This window comes from Alternaria ethzedia (genome assembly GCF_023757985.1).
Source record: "Alternaria ethzedia strain BMP 0044 chromosome Unknown scaffold_3, whole genome shotgun sequence".
In the NCBI taxonomy this organism is placed as follows: domain Eukaryota; kingdom Fungi; phylum Ascomycota; class Dothideomycetes; order Pleosporales; family Pleosporaceae; genus Alternaria; species Alternaria ethzedia.
The window spans coordinates 568,055-583,347 of record NW_026056196.1 but is presented as its reverse complement, the minus strand read 5'-3'; the positions used below and the strand labels follow the sequence as shown (position 1 = coordinate 583,347).

The 15,293-nt window shown below is 54.0% G+C and overlaps 5 protein-coding genes across 5 annotated transcripts; 2 read left to right on the top strand and 3 right to left on the bottom strand.

Moving 5' to 3' along the window:
• Positions 1 to 650: 650 nt before the first annotated feature.
• On the bottom strand, positions 651 to 3,779 carry J4E87_001689 (uncharacterized protein; the record flags this gene model as incomplete). Its single annotated transcript, XM_049373330.1, has 1 exon — positions 651 to 3,779. One exon carries the CDS (start codon positions 3,777 to 3,779, stop codon positions 651 to 653), a length of 3,129 nt encoding a protein of 1,042 aa, XP_049236700.1.
• Positions 3,780 to 4,049: 270 nt separating this feature from the next.
• Positions 4,050 to 5,054, bottom strand: J4E87_001688 (uncharacterized protein; the record flags this gene model as incomplete). The annotated part of the gene is made up of 1 exon (XM_049373329.1): positions 4,050 to 5,054. One exon carries the CDS (start codon positions 5,052 to 5,054, stop codon positions 4,050 to 4,052), a length of 1,005 nt encoding a protein of 334 aa, XP_049236699.1.
• A 707-nt stretch (positions 5,055 to 5,761) lies between these two features.
• Positions 5,762 to 6,631, top strand: J4E87_001687 (uncharacterized protein; the record flags this gene model as incomplete). The annotated part of the gene is made up of 4 exons (XM_049373328.1): positions 5,762 to 5,921; positions 5,977 to 6,126; positions 6,181 to 6,249; positions 6,306 to 6,631. The coding sequence occupies 4 exons, from the start codon at positions 5,762 to 5,764 to the stop codon at positions 6,629 to 6,631; spliced, it is 705 nt and encodes a 234-aa protein (XP_049236698.1).
• Positions 6,632 to 10,224: 3,593 nt separating this feature from the next.
• On the bottom strand, positions 10,225 to 10,633 carry J4E87_001686 (uncharacterized protein; the record flags this gene model as incomplete). The annotated part of the gene is made up of 3 exons (XM_049373327.1): positions 10,225 to 10,265; positions 10,305 to 10,506; positions 10,553 to 10,633. The coding sequence occupies 3 exons, from the start codon at positions 10,631 to 10,633 to the stop codon at positions 10,225 to 10,227; spliced, it is 324 nt and encodes a 107-aa protein (XP_049236697.1).
• A 2,996-nt stretch (positions 10,634 to 13,629) lies between these two features.
• Positions 13,630 to 14,843, top strand: J4E87_001685 (uncharacterized protein; the record flags this gene model as incomplete). The annotated part of the gene is made up of 2 exons (XM_049373326.1): positions 13,630 to 13,801; positions 13,852 to 14,843. The coding sequence occupies 2 exons, from the start codon at positions 13,630 to 13,632 to the stop codon at positions 14,841 to 14,843; spliced, it is 1,164 nt and encodes a 387-aa protein (XP_049236696.1).
• Positions 14,844 to 15,293: the final 450 nt, after the last annotated feature.

The window sequence follows — 15,293 nt, the reverse complement described above, 5'->3', positions numbered from 1 at the left end:
TCCAAAGGCGCGTCGCAGTCGCGTGTCGCCAACTATGTACCTGGCAGGCTGGCACAAGCGGCAGGATTTAGCGTCTTTTTGTTTTGATACGCAGTTAGCAAGGGCCATGACATCACGACTCCTGAACATGGGCAGTAGTCCAGCCATCTCACAACAACAACAATCATGCACGTGCGCAGATGCCGTGGTACCACACCCCCTCTTTAGTCGTGGCTCCAGGCGCGAGGGTTCGACGCTTCCGGTTTCCAGGGGCGATATTATGCACACTATCGATTTGCTTGGCAGGGAAGTGGACTTGGGGGAAGTTTAAATCTCGTGTGGCGTAACGCTTGATATGGGGGAGATGCGTTTGTGGAATGTGTGCTGGTGAGCGTCCGCGCGAGTTCTCGACGACACAGAAATGGGCTGCCGTGGCATCGCGGGACTTACGCTCATGGTACAGCTGCTCTCGCTACCAGTCAAAACACACCTTGGTTCCAACTCGAGGTATGTCGAGAGGCCTCTTTTGGTGGGGCATGTCCGCAGCGGATGGAAAGATGCATTGGGAGAGATAACAGGATAGTAATACGGCTCGTTATGTTCATGTGTGTAGTGACAACAGGCAACCCGCTAATAACGCGACGACCAATTATCCACAGGCGACGCTGCGTTCATTTCTGTTCGCTCGCTTTGCCGGTACTCCCATTTCCCGCCTCGCCTCGCTGCTCATCGCGTTTAAACTTCTTATCAGCCTCTTTGACTATTCTTTCCGCCTCGCCCATGATGTCGCTGCCTACCCTCCATCCTCGCAGTATTACGCCCTGCTCAGAGAGAACCTGCTCTGCATGTGCCCACCTCTGCCGCCACAACTGCTCCTTCTTTGTGCCGTACTGCTCGCCTGCAGCACCACCTAGCGTACTACCGGTGCTGGTGCGGTTGATGCCCTGTCGCGGCGCTGCAGTAGAGAATGGCTGAGATGTTTGCGCAGAGATGGCCTGAGGGCGACTATGGTAGGGTATAGAGGGTGCGTTCTGCCACGCTGACGATGCTTTGGATCCCACGTATGACGCTGCGCTTGCAGCTGTATCGCGGTTTCCGCGTCGAGGCGGAGGTGGAGGTGGGCCTTTGCGAACACCAGTTACATCTAGACTGGAAGCATTGGAGCCGGGCTCCTCTGTTGAACGCAGTGCGGGTAGATTACTGTAGACAGACCACAACTTGTCGCGAGCCATACCAGCGTATGACTGCTGGTCCTCTGACGCCTGGCTCTGGTAGCTCATAGATGGCTTAGGTCCCACTGGAGGCTTGGAGAGTGCTGATGTGTTTGTGCTTCTTGCAGCACTGACTTGCTGTGCAAGCGGACTGGATTGAGTGACAGCCGCTGAGGTTTTTCGGGGCTTAGGTGGTTGCGGTCGCGGGTTGGAAGTGGATTGCGCATTGAATGATTCCGTCGACGGGCTCCTTAAAGCGACTGGCTTCTTAGGAGGCGGCGGCGCAGACTTCATACTCGCATTCGAGGCGACTGATGAGCGATGTCTTTCGTTGTCGGCTTGAGTTTCACTATTGAACTTCCTCAGCGCGGGTGAATCATTTACCTCATCGTCGGAGGATAGGTCTATCAGATTATTCGAGGAAGCTTGTTGTGATATGGTGTGCGGAGAGGACTTCCTATCAGGCAAACTTGGACGCTTGTTGTTCTCCGCATCCATGTCACGTAATGAGGCTGCAATGGCAGCTTTCAGTTCAGGGTCGTGCTCTTCAGATGGCGGTCGAGCCTTAGTCGAAGCTGCCGAGCTACCACCACTGTTACGTTGTGTCGATGGTGTTGATGAAGAGTGGTCGCCTGGTGAGGACCCGGTGGAAGGATCAAAGAAGCCCGGGCTATCTGTCGTGGTGACGTCGCGGATGAAGACGGCGACAACTCGCCCAGGATTTTCAAGCACGAAATCGGTATAAACCTCCAGATCCGCCTCGCCACTATCTCCGATTAGGATGAAGTTTCGTTCTGGGAAGTCTCTTGCGATCTTATCCAGAGTGACCTTCTTTCTCTCTGCCACGGGCTCGAATATGCCTTGGAGCATACCGCTGTATTGCTTCAGGTGGAATGAGCCTGGTGGTAGTCCAGCTAACTCGAAGTATTTGGAGATGACAGGATATAGCTGCCAGGGCGAGTTGGAGACATAGTGGAACTTGACTCCCAGCTCCGCCATTCTGTTGTACCACTCTCTGACACCATCGATGGTGAGATCGACTAGGTCGCGGATGAAGACGTTGCGAAAGATTTCGCGAGCGCCACTGCCAATAGCGGAGTGCTTTATTGTGTCGTCAATGTCGCTGATTATGCTGATACCCTGCGAGGCAGTGACAATCACTTCCTCGGTTGCCGATAGCTTGTCTGATGCTAGGATGCGAACGTGGGTGGGTACGAAGTCCAAAGCCGCGCTCATACTGAAATGGCCTGCGGCGTCGGTGTATACGGTCCTCTGTTTCGATATGTTCTCATTGTAGAAGAAGACACTGATGGGCGTATTGGCCATGGGTATCGCTAGGAAGTGTCGCAGCCGAGCCATCAACCGGGCGTTGGCTTCAGCGAGTTCTGATGGACTCATCTCCGACGGCTGGTTCCATGACCCTCTCTTCTGCAACGGTTGGATACTGGCTTCGCTTCTCATGGAATCCTTAGATGTGCTGTGAGCGAGCTGGTGGGTCCTGCCGTTGTTCGGCCTCGTGCTGTTCCCACTCTCTGTTCGGTATAGCTGCGTGTCGTCCATGTCCTTGGCTGGCCTCTCGCTGTAAGCACCGCGTGCTGCAGCTCTTGCCTCTCTCTCGCCCCTCCGCAGAATTTCTTCGGCCTCTCTGGCTGCCATGGCTTCGTCCTGCTGCGCGTCGCGCAGGTGGGCTCGTTCGCGGAAGCCATGCCGTTGCGGACTCGTATCGCGACTACTCTCCGCAGATGAGTTGGGTGTAGCAGGTGCCTGTACGCCGACTAACTGCCGCGCGAGGCCAATAAACAGCCTCTGCTTGCGTGACATCTGCCCCCTGTGTGGCGAGTATATCCAGCCGCGGACATCGACGTCGACGACCGCGTTGTCGTCCTCGTAGTTGTTCCACTGCTGCTTCCAGAATTCGGCATCGCCGGCGCCGGTCGAGTCTCGAACGTCGCGCCCTTGGCCCTCCGTCTCTTGGATAGTCCCTGGCTGTGCTTCTGGCTTCCGCTTTATGTGTCGCCGGGCATAGCTGGGAAAGAGTATCATCTCCTCCCGCCCGCTCCTAACAACGGCGGCATCTGGGAACCCGCCTGGTGTATCGTCCTCGTAGTCATATTGTGCCTCCTTGCTACTCCAGTTGGAGGCATATTGCTGCGTGTATGTCTGCCGGAGTTCGTTCGCGGCCTTGAGATAGCCCGCCAGCTTTCGTCTCCGCGTCCCAGGCTCTCGCGCCTCGTAGCTCTCTTGGTACGTCATTGCTTTGTTACCGGAAGGTGTAATTCCCGGACGCGTGGCTATCTGCTGTCGTCGCAGCCTCGCAGCATCTTCGAGATAGCTGCGGCTGCTCAACCTCCGCGTGTAGCCTCGCAGGCGCTGGACGATACCCTGCTTCCCCTGCGCCTTGGCAGCCTGGCGGTAGACGATGTATTTGTAGATGCGGGCCTTGGCGCTGTTCTTGAGCGAGTGGAGCGTGTCGTGGCGGAACTTGGAGAGGTGAAGGCGCGCGCGTGCTCGAGTCCGGGGGAAGAGGAAGCGCAGGAGGGACGAGGGACCGTGGGCGGCGGGCTTGCGGCGGAAGGGCGATTTGGGCATTCAGCCGACTCAGCGGGCTGCAGCTGTCTGACTTTGCTGGACGAGGGATTGCGCAGGCTTCAAGGCACCAGATGCATGTTCTAGGCACTATGATGCTCCAATTCGGCTGCCGGTACGTCATGTGTGGAGGTGCCTGCGCCTCTAGTCTCAGCCACATGTCAGCTGGGTCTGGCAACACGGCACCGTCTTGTGCAATTCACCATACAGCTACGCATCAAAATTCTTGGTAGTCTTGTCCCCTCTAATTCTAGGTTCCAAATTCGCCAACCTTCAGCGCTTCGACAATGCCGCATCAACCGCCTTGCTGATATGTGGCACATCCTTCTCCAGTGCATCGATAATCTCATTCCACATCCTTGCACTTAGCTCCTTCATCTCAGGTCCTGCCAGGCTCGGTGGAGTTGGCTGAATGCTGTCCTCTTTCCAAAACCTGCCATGTACACTCTCCCCCTGGGTGGTCCCACTCAACACCATGTTCGCTGCAGAAGCCGCAGATCTCATGAACAAGAAGATGAAGAAGAACGCCAATATGTGCACGCCAGGAAAGAAGCGGTCGCGTCCCAAATCGGTATTGACCCAACCAGGGCAGATGCTGGTAATGATCACATCGCCTGAAGATATCTCCTCTGCAAGCTTGTTCGTAGCGTACATAAGGAAGACCTTGGAGAACTTGTACTGACTGCCCTCCTTGTGATTTTCCTCTTTGTTGTAGTGGTCGAGTACGCTGGGCTTTTGCCGGACTTCTGGTGGGACAACTGCGCGTTGGTGCAGACCAGAGTTGACAAACTCCAGGACCGGAATTCTGCCAGTGTGCTGTTGGGATTCCTTCAGTTTTGGTAGAAGCAGAATGGCCAAAAGTGTTGTAGACAGCGTGTTGACCTGTATGTCCTCTTCCCATCCATATTTTGACTGTATGAACTTGACTCGCCAAGCACCAGCGTTTAACACAGCTATGTCGAGATGGTCAAGCGCATTTGCGCGGTTGGCGAAAGCTTCTACGCTGTCATACGACATCATATCGAGTTCCCAAACCTCCAGCTGATCATTGCGTCCGAGCCGAGCCTCCAGAGCCAATTTCGTGGATTCGCCTTTCTTCACATCGCGCGCGGCGATGATGACTTTGGCGGCACCCAGTTTCGCAAACTTGAAGACTGCCTCTACGCCGATACCCGAAGTCGCACCAGTCACAATGATGTTTCTGCCAGTGTAATCTTCATGAAGCTCTTTTGGTGGTGTGATCCATTTACTTTTGAAGACTCTGAATATGCCAGCCATCGTGGACGAAAAGAAGGTGAAAAGTCTACCGATGAGTTGAAGTGTAGAACACTGTTGCAGAGAAGATCTTGAGAGCTGAATGCAATTGAAAAAGATGACAATATGGTTGGGAAACAGAGCGCAGATGCAGGACGAAGGCTCGCCCTTGATGGAGCTCTCTTGCGGCGTAGCTCAGCTCCGATTCGTCCACCAGTGTTGTCCAGTCTCTCAGACCGCACGACACGTAGTGGGTAACTAGTCGGGAATTGTGTACACTCTAATACGACGAACTCGAGTCTCCACTGGGATGTACAAGAAATCGATGTTTCCTCAAGATGGCGTTGATTTGGATGCTGAGGGCTGCGCAGGAGAGCTCCTCTACTTCAGTGAACGGATGGGTATCCTTGCACGAGAAACTTTCCTAACAACCCCGATCTTGAGCAGGGGAGCTTTGTATGTTGCGCGTATAGCTAGGTAACGAGATGTAGCGATGAATGGAAAGAAGTTAGGATGATGCAAGATGTCTTTCCCATCCAGAGTTCATGACTAGCGGGGCTTGGCATACGTGAGTGGTTGGCGATTTCGGGCAGCGTCAACGACGTAAACACGCGAGTGAAGGTAGAATTGTATGCGCCGCCTCGCCATGATAGCTCCATATCCATCGCCCCCTCGCAACCGCTAAACCAACACCACTACTCTCGCCCGACTCACTGCGCAACCCCCCCACAATGGCCTACAATCAACGCCCACCACGAGGCCCCGCGGCCGCTGGAGGTGCTCCAAACATGGGCCCGGACTTCAACGCCATGCTCCAGCGCTCCATGCAGGCACCTGGACAGCTGCAACCCCCGGGCTCCGAGATTCCACGCGGGCCCTCGCCGTCTTCTGGTGAGCCACGACCCCCGCCGACACGCACAATGGCGCAGTGCTAATACCGCCCCAGGTTACGAAGGCGTATACAGTGCCACTCCACCACCACAACATGCAAACATGCTCGGTGGTGCACGAGGGCAGGCGCCGCCCCCTGTACTCCCCGTCGACCTCCCACCGCAGGCCTTCCTGACATCGGCAATGCTATTAGACATGGTGGACAGTATGGACACACCTAGCCAGGAGTCTGAGAGGACATGACGTTGACACAATTCAGAAAAGGTCGACGTGCTATTACGTGACGAGAAAGAGTACATTGGCATATTACGCTCCTACGACCAATTCGGTGCGTCCACCACCAGCCCTCCCCGCGTCATCGATACCGCAGCTAACACTCCCCAGCCAACCTCGTCCTCACAGAATGCTACGAGCGAATAGCAGCCCGCAACCCCGACGCATCGCCCTCCTCCGACCTTTCCGTGCCCCGCTGGCTAATACACGACGTCAAGCTCCCCGGCGTCATGACCGTACGAGGCGAGAACGTCACCATATGCGCGACCGTCGACCTCGATCGGGAAGAACACCCCAAAGGCGCCATGTTCGCCGAAGAAGACCAAGTCCGCGCGCTGGCAGCGTCCCAAAAAGCAGAGAAGAAAGAGGCAGATTCGCGGAAAGCAAAGGCGTTGAAGCAGGCTGGTATTGAGCCTGGCTTTGGCATGCAAGGGTAGTTGGTCAGATTTGGTCCACCACGAATACAAAAAGGCAAAAACACGGGGAATAGGGAATATGAATTATGACATGGAAGCTTTGGTGGCATCGGAAAGAGACTCGTTATGGTCTCTGGCTAGCTACGCTTGGCTGTGGTTATGATATCAATGATACCAGGACACTATGTCCACCTGCGATTGGGCAACGTCTCGATTTGGGGGTTTTGGAGCGTCGACTGATGTGGCTAGAGTGATGTCTTGCTGCGTTTGAAACGATATAGGCCGACTGGAGTCCGAAAATCGAACAAAGAGGGATTGTCTAAACTCTTCTCGGACTTCATGACTTGACTTCAAATGACGTGATGCCGCGTGACATATTCAGGTTCATCGATGGAAGCGACAGTGTCATGACCAGTACACGTTCGGGGAGTAGAGCATTCTAGGAGTCAGAGATCTTCGTGTCAAATACTACCTAGTACTAGATTGTGTGCTGAGAAACACTATACATACCCTGCCCAGTTGAGTCTATGATAACTACAGTATCTTTGTGACGACATTGACTGGCGTCATGGTGTCTAGGAATCACATTCCAGTCGCGACCCCCTTATAATGGGTACTTGGGAGGCTTGTGGTGCGTCACTTCAATGTGTCTTCGATGTATGCAGTAATGGCAGCAAACCCTAGCGCAGCTGGTAGTCAAGACTCTCAGTACCGTATGTGTGGCGTGATGCATTCTTGCCGCTCCATAGCTTCATTTGGACATGGCAGAGCGGAGGAGCTCAAGCGACAGCCCGATCTAACGGCGCCGATCGTCTAAATGAGGACTGAGAAGGACTGCTATGGCGATTCATGTATCGCCATGATGACAGCAGACAACTCAAGGCATCTATCCTTGGACAGGCCCCGCCCCTTGTACTACGACGTGGCTGTAGCAATACATGTCCTGCAAGACACAGCATACAGCATGCATGAGGCTCCACTGTGGTACATCAAGCTGCGCCTGGTAGCTGTCCAGTCCAGCCTAACGGTATATGCTAAGCCCAGGCGGCTCGATAGCACTGCCTCATTCCAACCGAGAGTGTATATGGCCGTCGAGGCCGCGCTACCGAGCGTATTCGCGTGATCGTAATGAGGTACGGGTGGAGCCGTCAATATAGGCACGGCGCGTTCGAGGTGGGTATGGTGGGTACATGTATGCAGTGAGCTGCATTCGGTGACGGACGTTGGTCCGCTGCGTTGAGGGGTCACCGAGCTGTCCGCATCGTTGCTACGACGAAGGAGCAGGTCGGAGGGACAAGATACCTCGTGTCACTTCGCTGCACTACTGTTGTGTCACAACATGGACACTGGAGTCAACATACGATGCGTTTGTGAGTTCCACTTACCGCTGATGCTGGAGAGATGCTCAGGCGGGAGGCACATAGTCACCGGTACCCAGCAATCTCGTCTCGACGACCACGGTGCACTGACGAGATTTCCATGGAAGGTCCCAGCAGGCAGCTCGCGACAGGCCCATCAGCCTGCACGATGCAGCTTGAACTCTGACGGGAGAGTAGGGCCGGTGTTGGACCAGGCTACGGGAAGAAGCAGCTGTCAAACGGCGGCTAGTGCTCCTTCCATTGTGGGTCTTGGCTGCTCACCAGAGTGAACGACTCTTGGGTGAACAACGGAGCTTCCTGCACAAGAACAAACTAATTAGTACACTGGATTCCGTACTAAAGCTGCAGTGAAGACTTGTTCCGTCATTAGTACTGTCTTCGGTGCGCGACGTCTAGCGTCATCTACAGAAGGCTCGGCTCGGTTGAGAAAGTTATGGCAAGGCCTCTTGACCTTGCTGAATCCAGTTTTCGACAGATCTGCGAGCGACTGCAGCTCTCATTACCGGTGTTGAGGTGCAGGAGGCTGAGAGATGCGGTAGAGCGATGCGGGTAGTGGCGACTGTGCCCCCTAGTTCACTCCGTGTGAGACGCGTGATAGTGGGATGCATTCCGCGTGTCGCAGTCGAATCTGGGGCACGGGGAGATGTAGAGAGTACAGGAGGCCGTTGTGTACAAGAGTTTGAAGATGAGAAGTGGGTGTGGCTGCCCTTTGACATGGATGAGGCAAGTACTAGTTGCTAGGGTACCATACTTTGGAGGCAGTCACGTCGGACGTGTTCTGTCTCCAGCCCTCACGACCTTTCACCCTCTTCATCAAGCTGTCATCCGGCTCGGTATCATCATCTACGATACCACATCCTTTAGGAACCTCCAACACGATGGCGTGGATGTCACACAGACGTGCGGCTCCCCTCTGATGTCACAACGCTCCCGCACACGCTCCTTGGCCAGCAAGCAAGCGTTGAACCTTCACGCCGGTAACCTCCTCGGGCTTATAAGCCTGGAAGTCCAGAGATACCCGACCGACTCTGCAGGCCATGATTATCCATTACTCACGCTTCCAGCGATGGCCAGGATTGTTAAGCAGATGGATCACATCCCTCTGACGAGCGGGGTGAGCAGCTCATGAGACAGTAGGAGCATCTAACGATCGATCAGCCTAGCCGACCTCGGAAGGACACACCGATGAGCTGCCCTCAGCTGCGTCATACAAGACCGCTTCGCCCACTCGCTCCACGACTCGACGCTTAGCGACCCTTACCCTGCGACGCTGGCCCACACGACATACACAAGAGTTTCTTTCTTCCATTGTTAGCAGCGAATGAGTATACCTCGTTGGAACAACAGGGGACGAAATTTGATAGCGTCCAATACTAGAATGCATTGTTCCTAGATTGAGACATGCGAAAGGGCAGCGTCGAAAGGGAAACGCCAAAAGAAACCGGAGAAAATGCCATGCGCGGTCTAGAACCGTCATTGTTTCCGACTCTTTCGAGATTGGGCTGTATGCACAATGCACGGGGACGGAAAAGCCACGACGCCAAGGCCAGATGCACGTTGCGTGCCAATCAACAATGAGTAGCCAGCGTCGGGGAATTGAGACGTGTGGGAAGCTGCAGGTACATGGAAAAGCAAGCAAGAGACATTGGAAGTAGGCAAATACCGGATTGGGCAGCGCACGACACCCTCGGCACTGCCCAGGCTACGTACCAGAGCACTATACACAACCCCGAGTCGAGCATGCTCGGTGCAGCCGCATGGAACGCTGCGGTTGTATAGTCCGCTTCGCTCGATGCGATATCTCTTGCCGATGCGTCTCCTCGAAGCCCCCACAACGATCGCACAAAGATAGCTTGCTGGATCCTATGGCGCTCCGTCTCCTCGTGAGGTGGTTTCGCTAGTTTGCTCTTTCCTCGCTATGCACGCCGCGCTTTGTGGTCTGGGGTATCAGGCTCGGTACCAAATATTCGTCGGGTGTTCCTGTTCTCGACTTTGAACGCGCGCTGTGAAAGACAAATCTCCTCCCGGGGGCTTGGGATTTACACATCCCGTATTGGATCGTATGGGCGAGTTTCGCTTGGTGAATACTCCGTTCGTTGTGGGCTCGATGACTGAACGCTGCTGTCTGGAGGCGATTGGGCTGTCTGGACTTGTATTGGTGACCCCGATCCTGACCCTGAGCTCGTGCCTGGCATCCCTTGTAGCATGCTGCCGGCTTCTGCAAAGTCATTTGAATCAGCTAATGTACTTGTATAGGGCGTCACCGTAGCCGACCGCTACCTCGAGTCACCAGGGTTGGGCACAAATGCACATACCATATTTCCGCTGGATGTCTCGGAGTAACTGCGACACTCGCCACTTCAGGATGATCATCTCGACAGGTGGGATACCTTCAGCACTCAGGCGGGCGTTGATCCTCTCCAGCATTTGTTCTTTCTCGTTCGCGGGGATGAGGATCCATCTTTTCCAGTCAGGGTGCGCCTCTGCAAGCTGCCTGGCCTCGTCTTTGGTTATGAACTAGTCCCGTTAGCCAAGCATACCCTTGCGACAAGAGTATACCTACGTAGAATCGGTCCCATTGTTCCTGGCTGTGGTTTGCAGCTGTTCGGGCCTCTTGGACCGTCGCATTTATCCGAATACTCATGGCGACTGGACGACCTGGGGACAACGAACGACGCTCAAAGAAAGCCTGCTAGTTTCTGGAATCACAGGAAGCAAGAGGAGCGGGAGATTTTAGGGCACCGCGGTCTACCCCCCGCTTCCGCCTAGTCTTGGCAGGATTTTGTTTTGAGGGAGGCTGAGGTGAGGAACTGTGACGGTGCTCGCAGGGCTCGGGCCTTAGAAAGTCGGAATCGGCGGTGGCTGAAATGCTTGTGCGTCATTCTCCAAAGGATGTCATTGGCAGAAAGCACCTCGAGTAAGAACGGCAATTTCTCATGTCTATTGTTTTTCCACGAACCTCCTGGCAGACGTTGGTTCTCGTGTCATATCGCCCTGGTGGTGGGCCACCGACGAAGGACGATCAGCTCTTGCTGTCAAATTTCATGCCGTACGCCCATTTGAACGTTCCAGCACGGACATTCGGTAGTCTTCGGCAACACCACGTTCAGTAATTCTAGGAACGATGCGATTGCTTTTCCAATCGCAGCCGTTCTTAACGAATATGTGTCGTACAAATACAATATAGGCCATTCAGTAATTCAGCACCAGGCGACCGGTCACGCATGGTTTCGCCTGACCAACACGAAGATTATTCAGGAGGTGCGGGATCCTTGCAATTAAGAGGCCTCTGCCGCAGCCGAGCGCGGAAAATTCGATACTGTACGCGTTCGGCCGCTATGGTCGATCAACCGTGTACGCGGACCCGGGGTCAGACTCGATAGTCCAGGTCACATTTCCGGCCCTAACCGGCCCGAGCCTCAATGTGCAGCACGTTCCAGGGCTATCCTAGAGAGCTGATGTGTGGGATGCTATACCACAACGCTTTGCTTTGCCCTCTTGTCTCATTTTTCAAAAGCCAGATCCTCAAATTTGGGCCTGAAACGTACCCAGGGCAGACCTCTCCTTGCTTCATCTAGTACGACGTCCCTGCTCATATCCTCTTCTGGTTCCAACGGCGACACTGCGGGGCACTAACTGGAACGGCAAGTTACGCCGTGCGCTTTCGACTTCGAGTTCCCACGTCTTACGCGCCTCGCGTGGGACTGAGACATGCAACACCAGACTCGTGGTCATCGTTCCCAACGCTGCCTGTACTTCGGTTACGCCACGCGACGGCACTAGCTCAGATCTTAGTTCTGTGTACCGCTACACAAGGTCAGCTCTGCAGCCCATAAGCAAGATGCGGGTTGCACGGCATGCAAAACAATGCGCGACCGCTGCCAGATCAAGGTCGACTGCATCATCGAGCATGCGACTGTCTGTATGCATATTCCGAGTTGGAAAGGCGCCTACCGAAAAGAACCCCGACTCCGAATGGTTGTCCCACTATTGGATGACTCGCCATCTTTCACCGCCCACGTCAGGTTACTCACCGGTGGTTGCTCACTATCGCGATCTGACTTGCTGACAGTTGGCGGCGTCGTTGACGTCCACCATGTTGTATAGCTCCAACTACCCCCACACTAGGCGTCCGTACCACACGGTTGCGTCTGCCATGCCATCACCGCCCGGATTAAACTGCTCGACTAAGGCCTGCAATCCTGACCACTTGGTGCAGAGTTGGGCGCCTTCGTTACGAACGACACGCCGTCAGCAAATCTCCTCAGGTTACGCCATGCATGCTGGTTTTCAGAAAGCAAGAAAAAGGATGAAATAACAGGGTGGATCTGATCCGAGCACCGTTCTCGCGACCGTTAGCGTGGAGATAGAAGGACCAAACTTCGCCATCGCTATCCTTGCCTTGGTCCCTCGACACGAAGTGCCGTAGTAGTTCAGTAGTACATTGGTTCGGCGCTAATCATTGGTATTACATTGACATGGTTTGGCGCATATCACTTCATGTGATATGAAATGGAAGGACCAGCACTGACACATCTCAGCTCCAGGACATGCAGGCAGACTTTCTACGCGCACGTGCGTCGCTGCAGCCCTATGCTCGACATGATCCAGGTAAAGCGAGCGGCAGGGCAAAGTCGGGATAAAGGCTTTCTTCTTCTCAACGACTTCTCCCGTTTTCCCTAACATTATCCGAACGCTGGGGTTGCTTGCTTTTATCAGCGGGCGACTGCCGATTAATCAAGTTCATTATCGTCTGGAGACCGCATTGGACCTGGTGCTCCTTGTTAGCATTATCGTTTGATCGGCTCTGTTGATTGCTAGTCACCTTTCGCATTCGCATTCGCCTCGTCATACTGCCACGTTCTCATCTCGAGACCTTTGCTCATCCTGGATTTGCATTTCGGCGTATTGCTTGTTCTTGTCACTTCTCAGCGCGCAATGGACGTTTCTGCATCTCCACCAAAGCTCCACTCAAAGCCAAGACTGTGCGGTTACGAACGTCAAATAGATAACACTATCAAGACGCCTACGGAGCCTGCGAAAGAGCTTGGTGCAGATCGATGCTGCAATTTACTCCAGCCGACTCGCCAATGTTTCTTCCATTACCTACTAAAAGTCATGACAACTTCTCTTACTATGGAGACTTTCTTGGTTCGTCATCAGTTGTTTCGTTTCATCGCCTCTTCCGCTGCCGGGCATAATCCTTGTTTCGTTGATGCTGGTTTGTCGGAAAGTCTGTGCCGAATACATTGCATGGTTTGTTAGCCGCGGGGAAATTCTGCAACTTCGCCTCCGTGGTTGCTATATGCTTTACGCAACTGTCGCGATTACTGATTATTTTCCTCTCACATATTTCCGGAGATATAAAAATCCACTCGATGTAACGCGGGAGCTGGCGGTCCGATGCATTCTTGCCAAACACGGTAATTGAAAGGAAGCCCCTTCGTCTCTAGTGCACCAATTACGACCATGCTAGGACCTTGGCTACTATATTACCCCACAGCTAAAGACACTTCAAGGTACGATTGCCGTGTGATCCAGTTCAAAGCGGAGAGCCCTGTGCCGCTCCGCTTCGAGTAAGTATTGAGCGTAGTCGCGACGGATTCCTATAAGTTCTGTGGCAGCGAGCCCTACATAGCAATGGCTGCACACTCACCGAAACCGAAGTCCCATTTCAGCATCATGAAGATACTCCCGATACTTGCCCTAGGCGCAGCTGCGACCGCGTTGCCCTCACCAATCGATCTGTCTCCGCGAGCCTCCATCTCAAAAACCGATGGTCTCAAGTTCAACATTGATGGTGTAACTAAGTGTAAGTCGATAGACCGCTAGACATCTTCGCACCACTCATATTATCATTAGATTACGCTGGAACCAACTCTTACTGGATCCCTTTCTTGACAAACGATAACGATGTCGACGTAATCATGGGCCACCTAGCCACCTCAGGCCAGAAAATACTCCGGATATGGGGTTTCAACGACGTCAAAACCATTCCAGGTTCCGGCACAGTATACTTCCAGTCCTTCTCTGGATCTACCGCCACGATCAACACAGGCACAAATGGTCTCCAGCGCCTCGACGCCGTAGTCAATGCTGCAGAAAAACACGGAATAAAGCTCATCATCAACTTTGTAAACAACTGGACCGATTACGGGGGCATGGCCGCCTACTTCTCCGCGTGTGGCGTTATCAGTAATGCGCAATGGTACACATCGACCAAATGCCAGACCATGTACCAGGCGTACATCAAAGCTGTCATTTCGCGTTATCGCAACTCCAACGCTGTGTTCGCGTGGGAACTGGCCAATGAACCGCGCTGCAGTCTCTGCCAGACATCGGTCCTTACGAACTGGATCCGCCAAACGAGTGACTACATCCGTTCTCTCGACTCAGATCACATGATCACGGTCGGCGATGAAGGCTTCGGCCTTCCAGGTGACGGCTCTTACCCCTACCAGTACACCGAAGGCATAGACTGGGAAGCAAATTTGAGATTGGGCAACATAAGTTTTGGCACCTTCCACCTGTACCCGGATAGCTGGGGAGTAAGCAACTCGTTTGGCGACGGCTGGATTGAAGCGCATGCTCGGATCTGTCAAAAGCTCAACAAACCGTGTCTGTTTGAGGAATATGGCGTACCCAAGAAGGAGGACCACTGTCCTGTGGAGGGGGGCTGGCAGAAGACCAGTCTGTCGTTGAGAGATAGTGGGATGGCGGCGGATTTGTTTTGGCAGCTGGGAGATACGGTGCAGAGTACGGGGCAGTTGACGCATGATGATGGGCATACGGTTTATTATGGGAGTGCGGACTGGAAGTGTTTGGTAGACGAGCATGTCAAGGCTATCGGGTAGAACGCAGGCGTGAACCCCGTCCCGTGTTGGTGCTTTGCTAGCTCACAACGCGACGCGTGGAGGGGCTGAACCCCAACACTCCACCATGTACCACATCACCAAACCCGATTGATTCCGCCCAAGGGTTGTCACGCATCACCAGGCCCATTGAGACACCCTGATGTCGTCTGCCTACAGCTTGGCAATGATTGTTTGCAGTGCTGCGCAGGGCATATTGCAAACTGCAGAAGGAGACACAAGCTTCGTCAAGCTTGCCGAACGGCGAGACATGCTCACAAAGCGCAAGCAGCCGTGATTGACAGCTGCGCATTCGCTACCGGTTAGAAGAGGCACTATGGAGACTATGGACCACTACGAGGCACAGCAGAGTGGTCTGGATGTAGTTTGGGGGCCATAATCAAGCGCCACAAGCGAACAGCGTGCAGCCGCCCAGAGACAGCTGAACGTGCG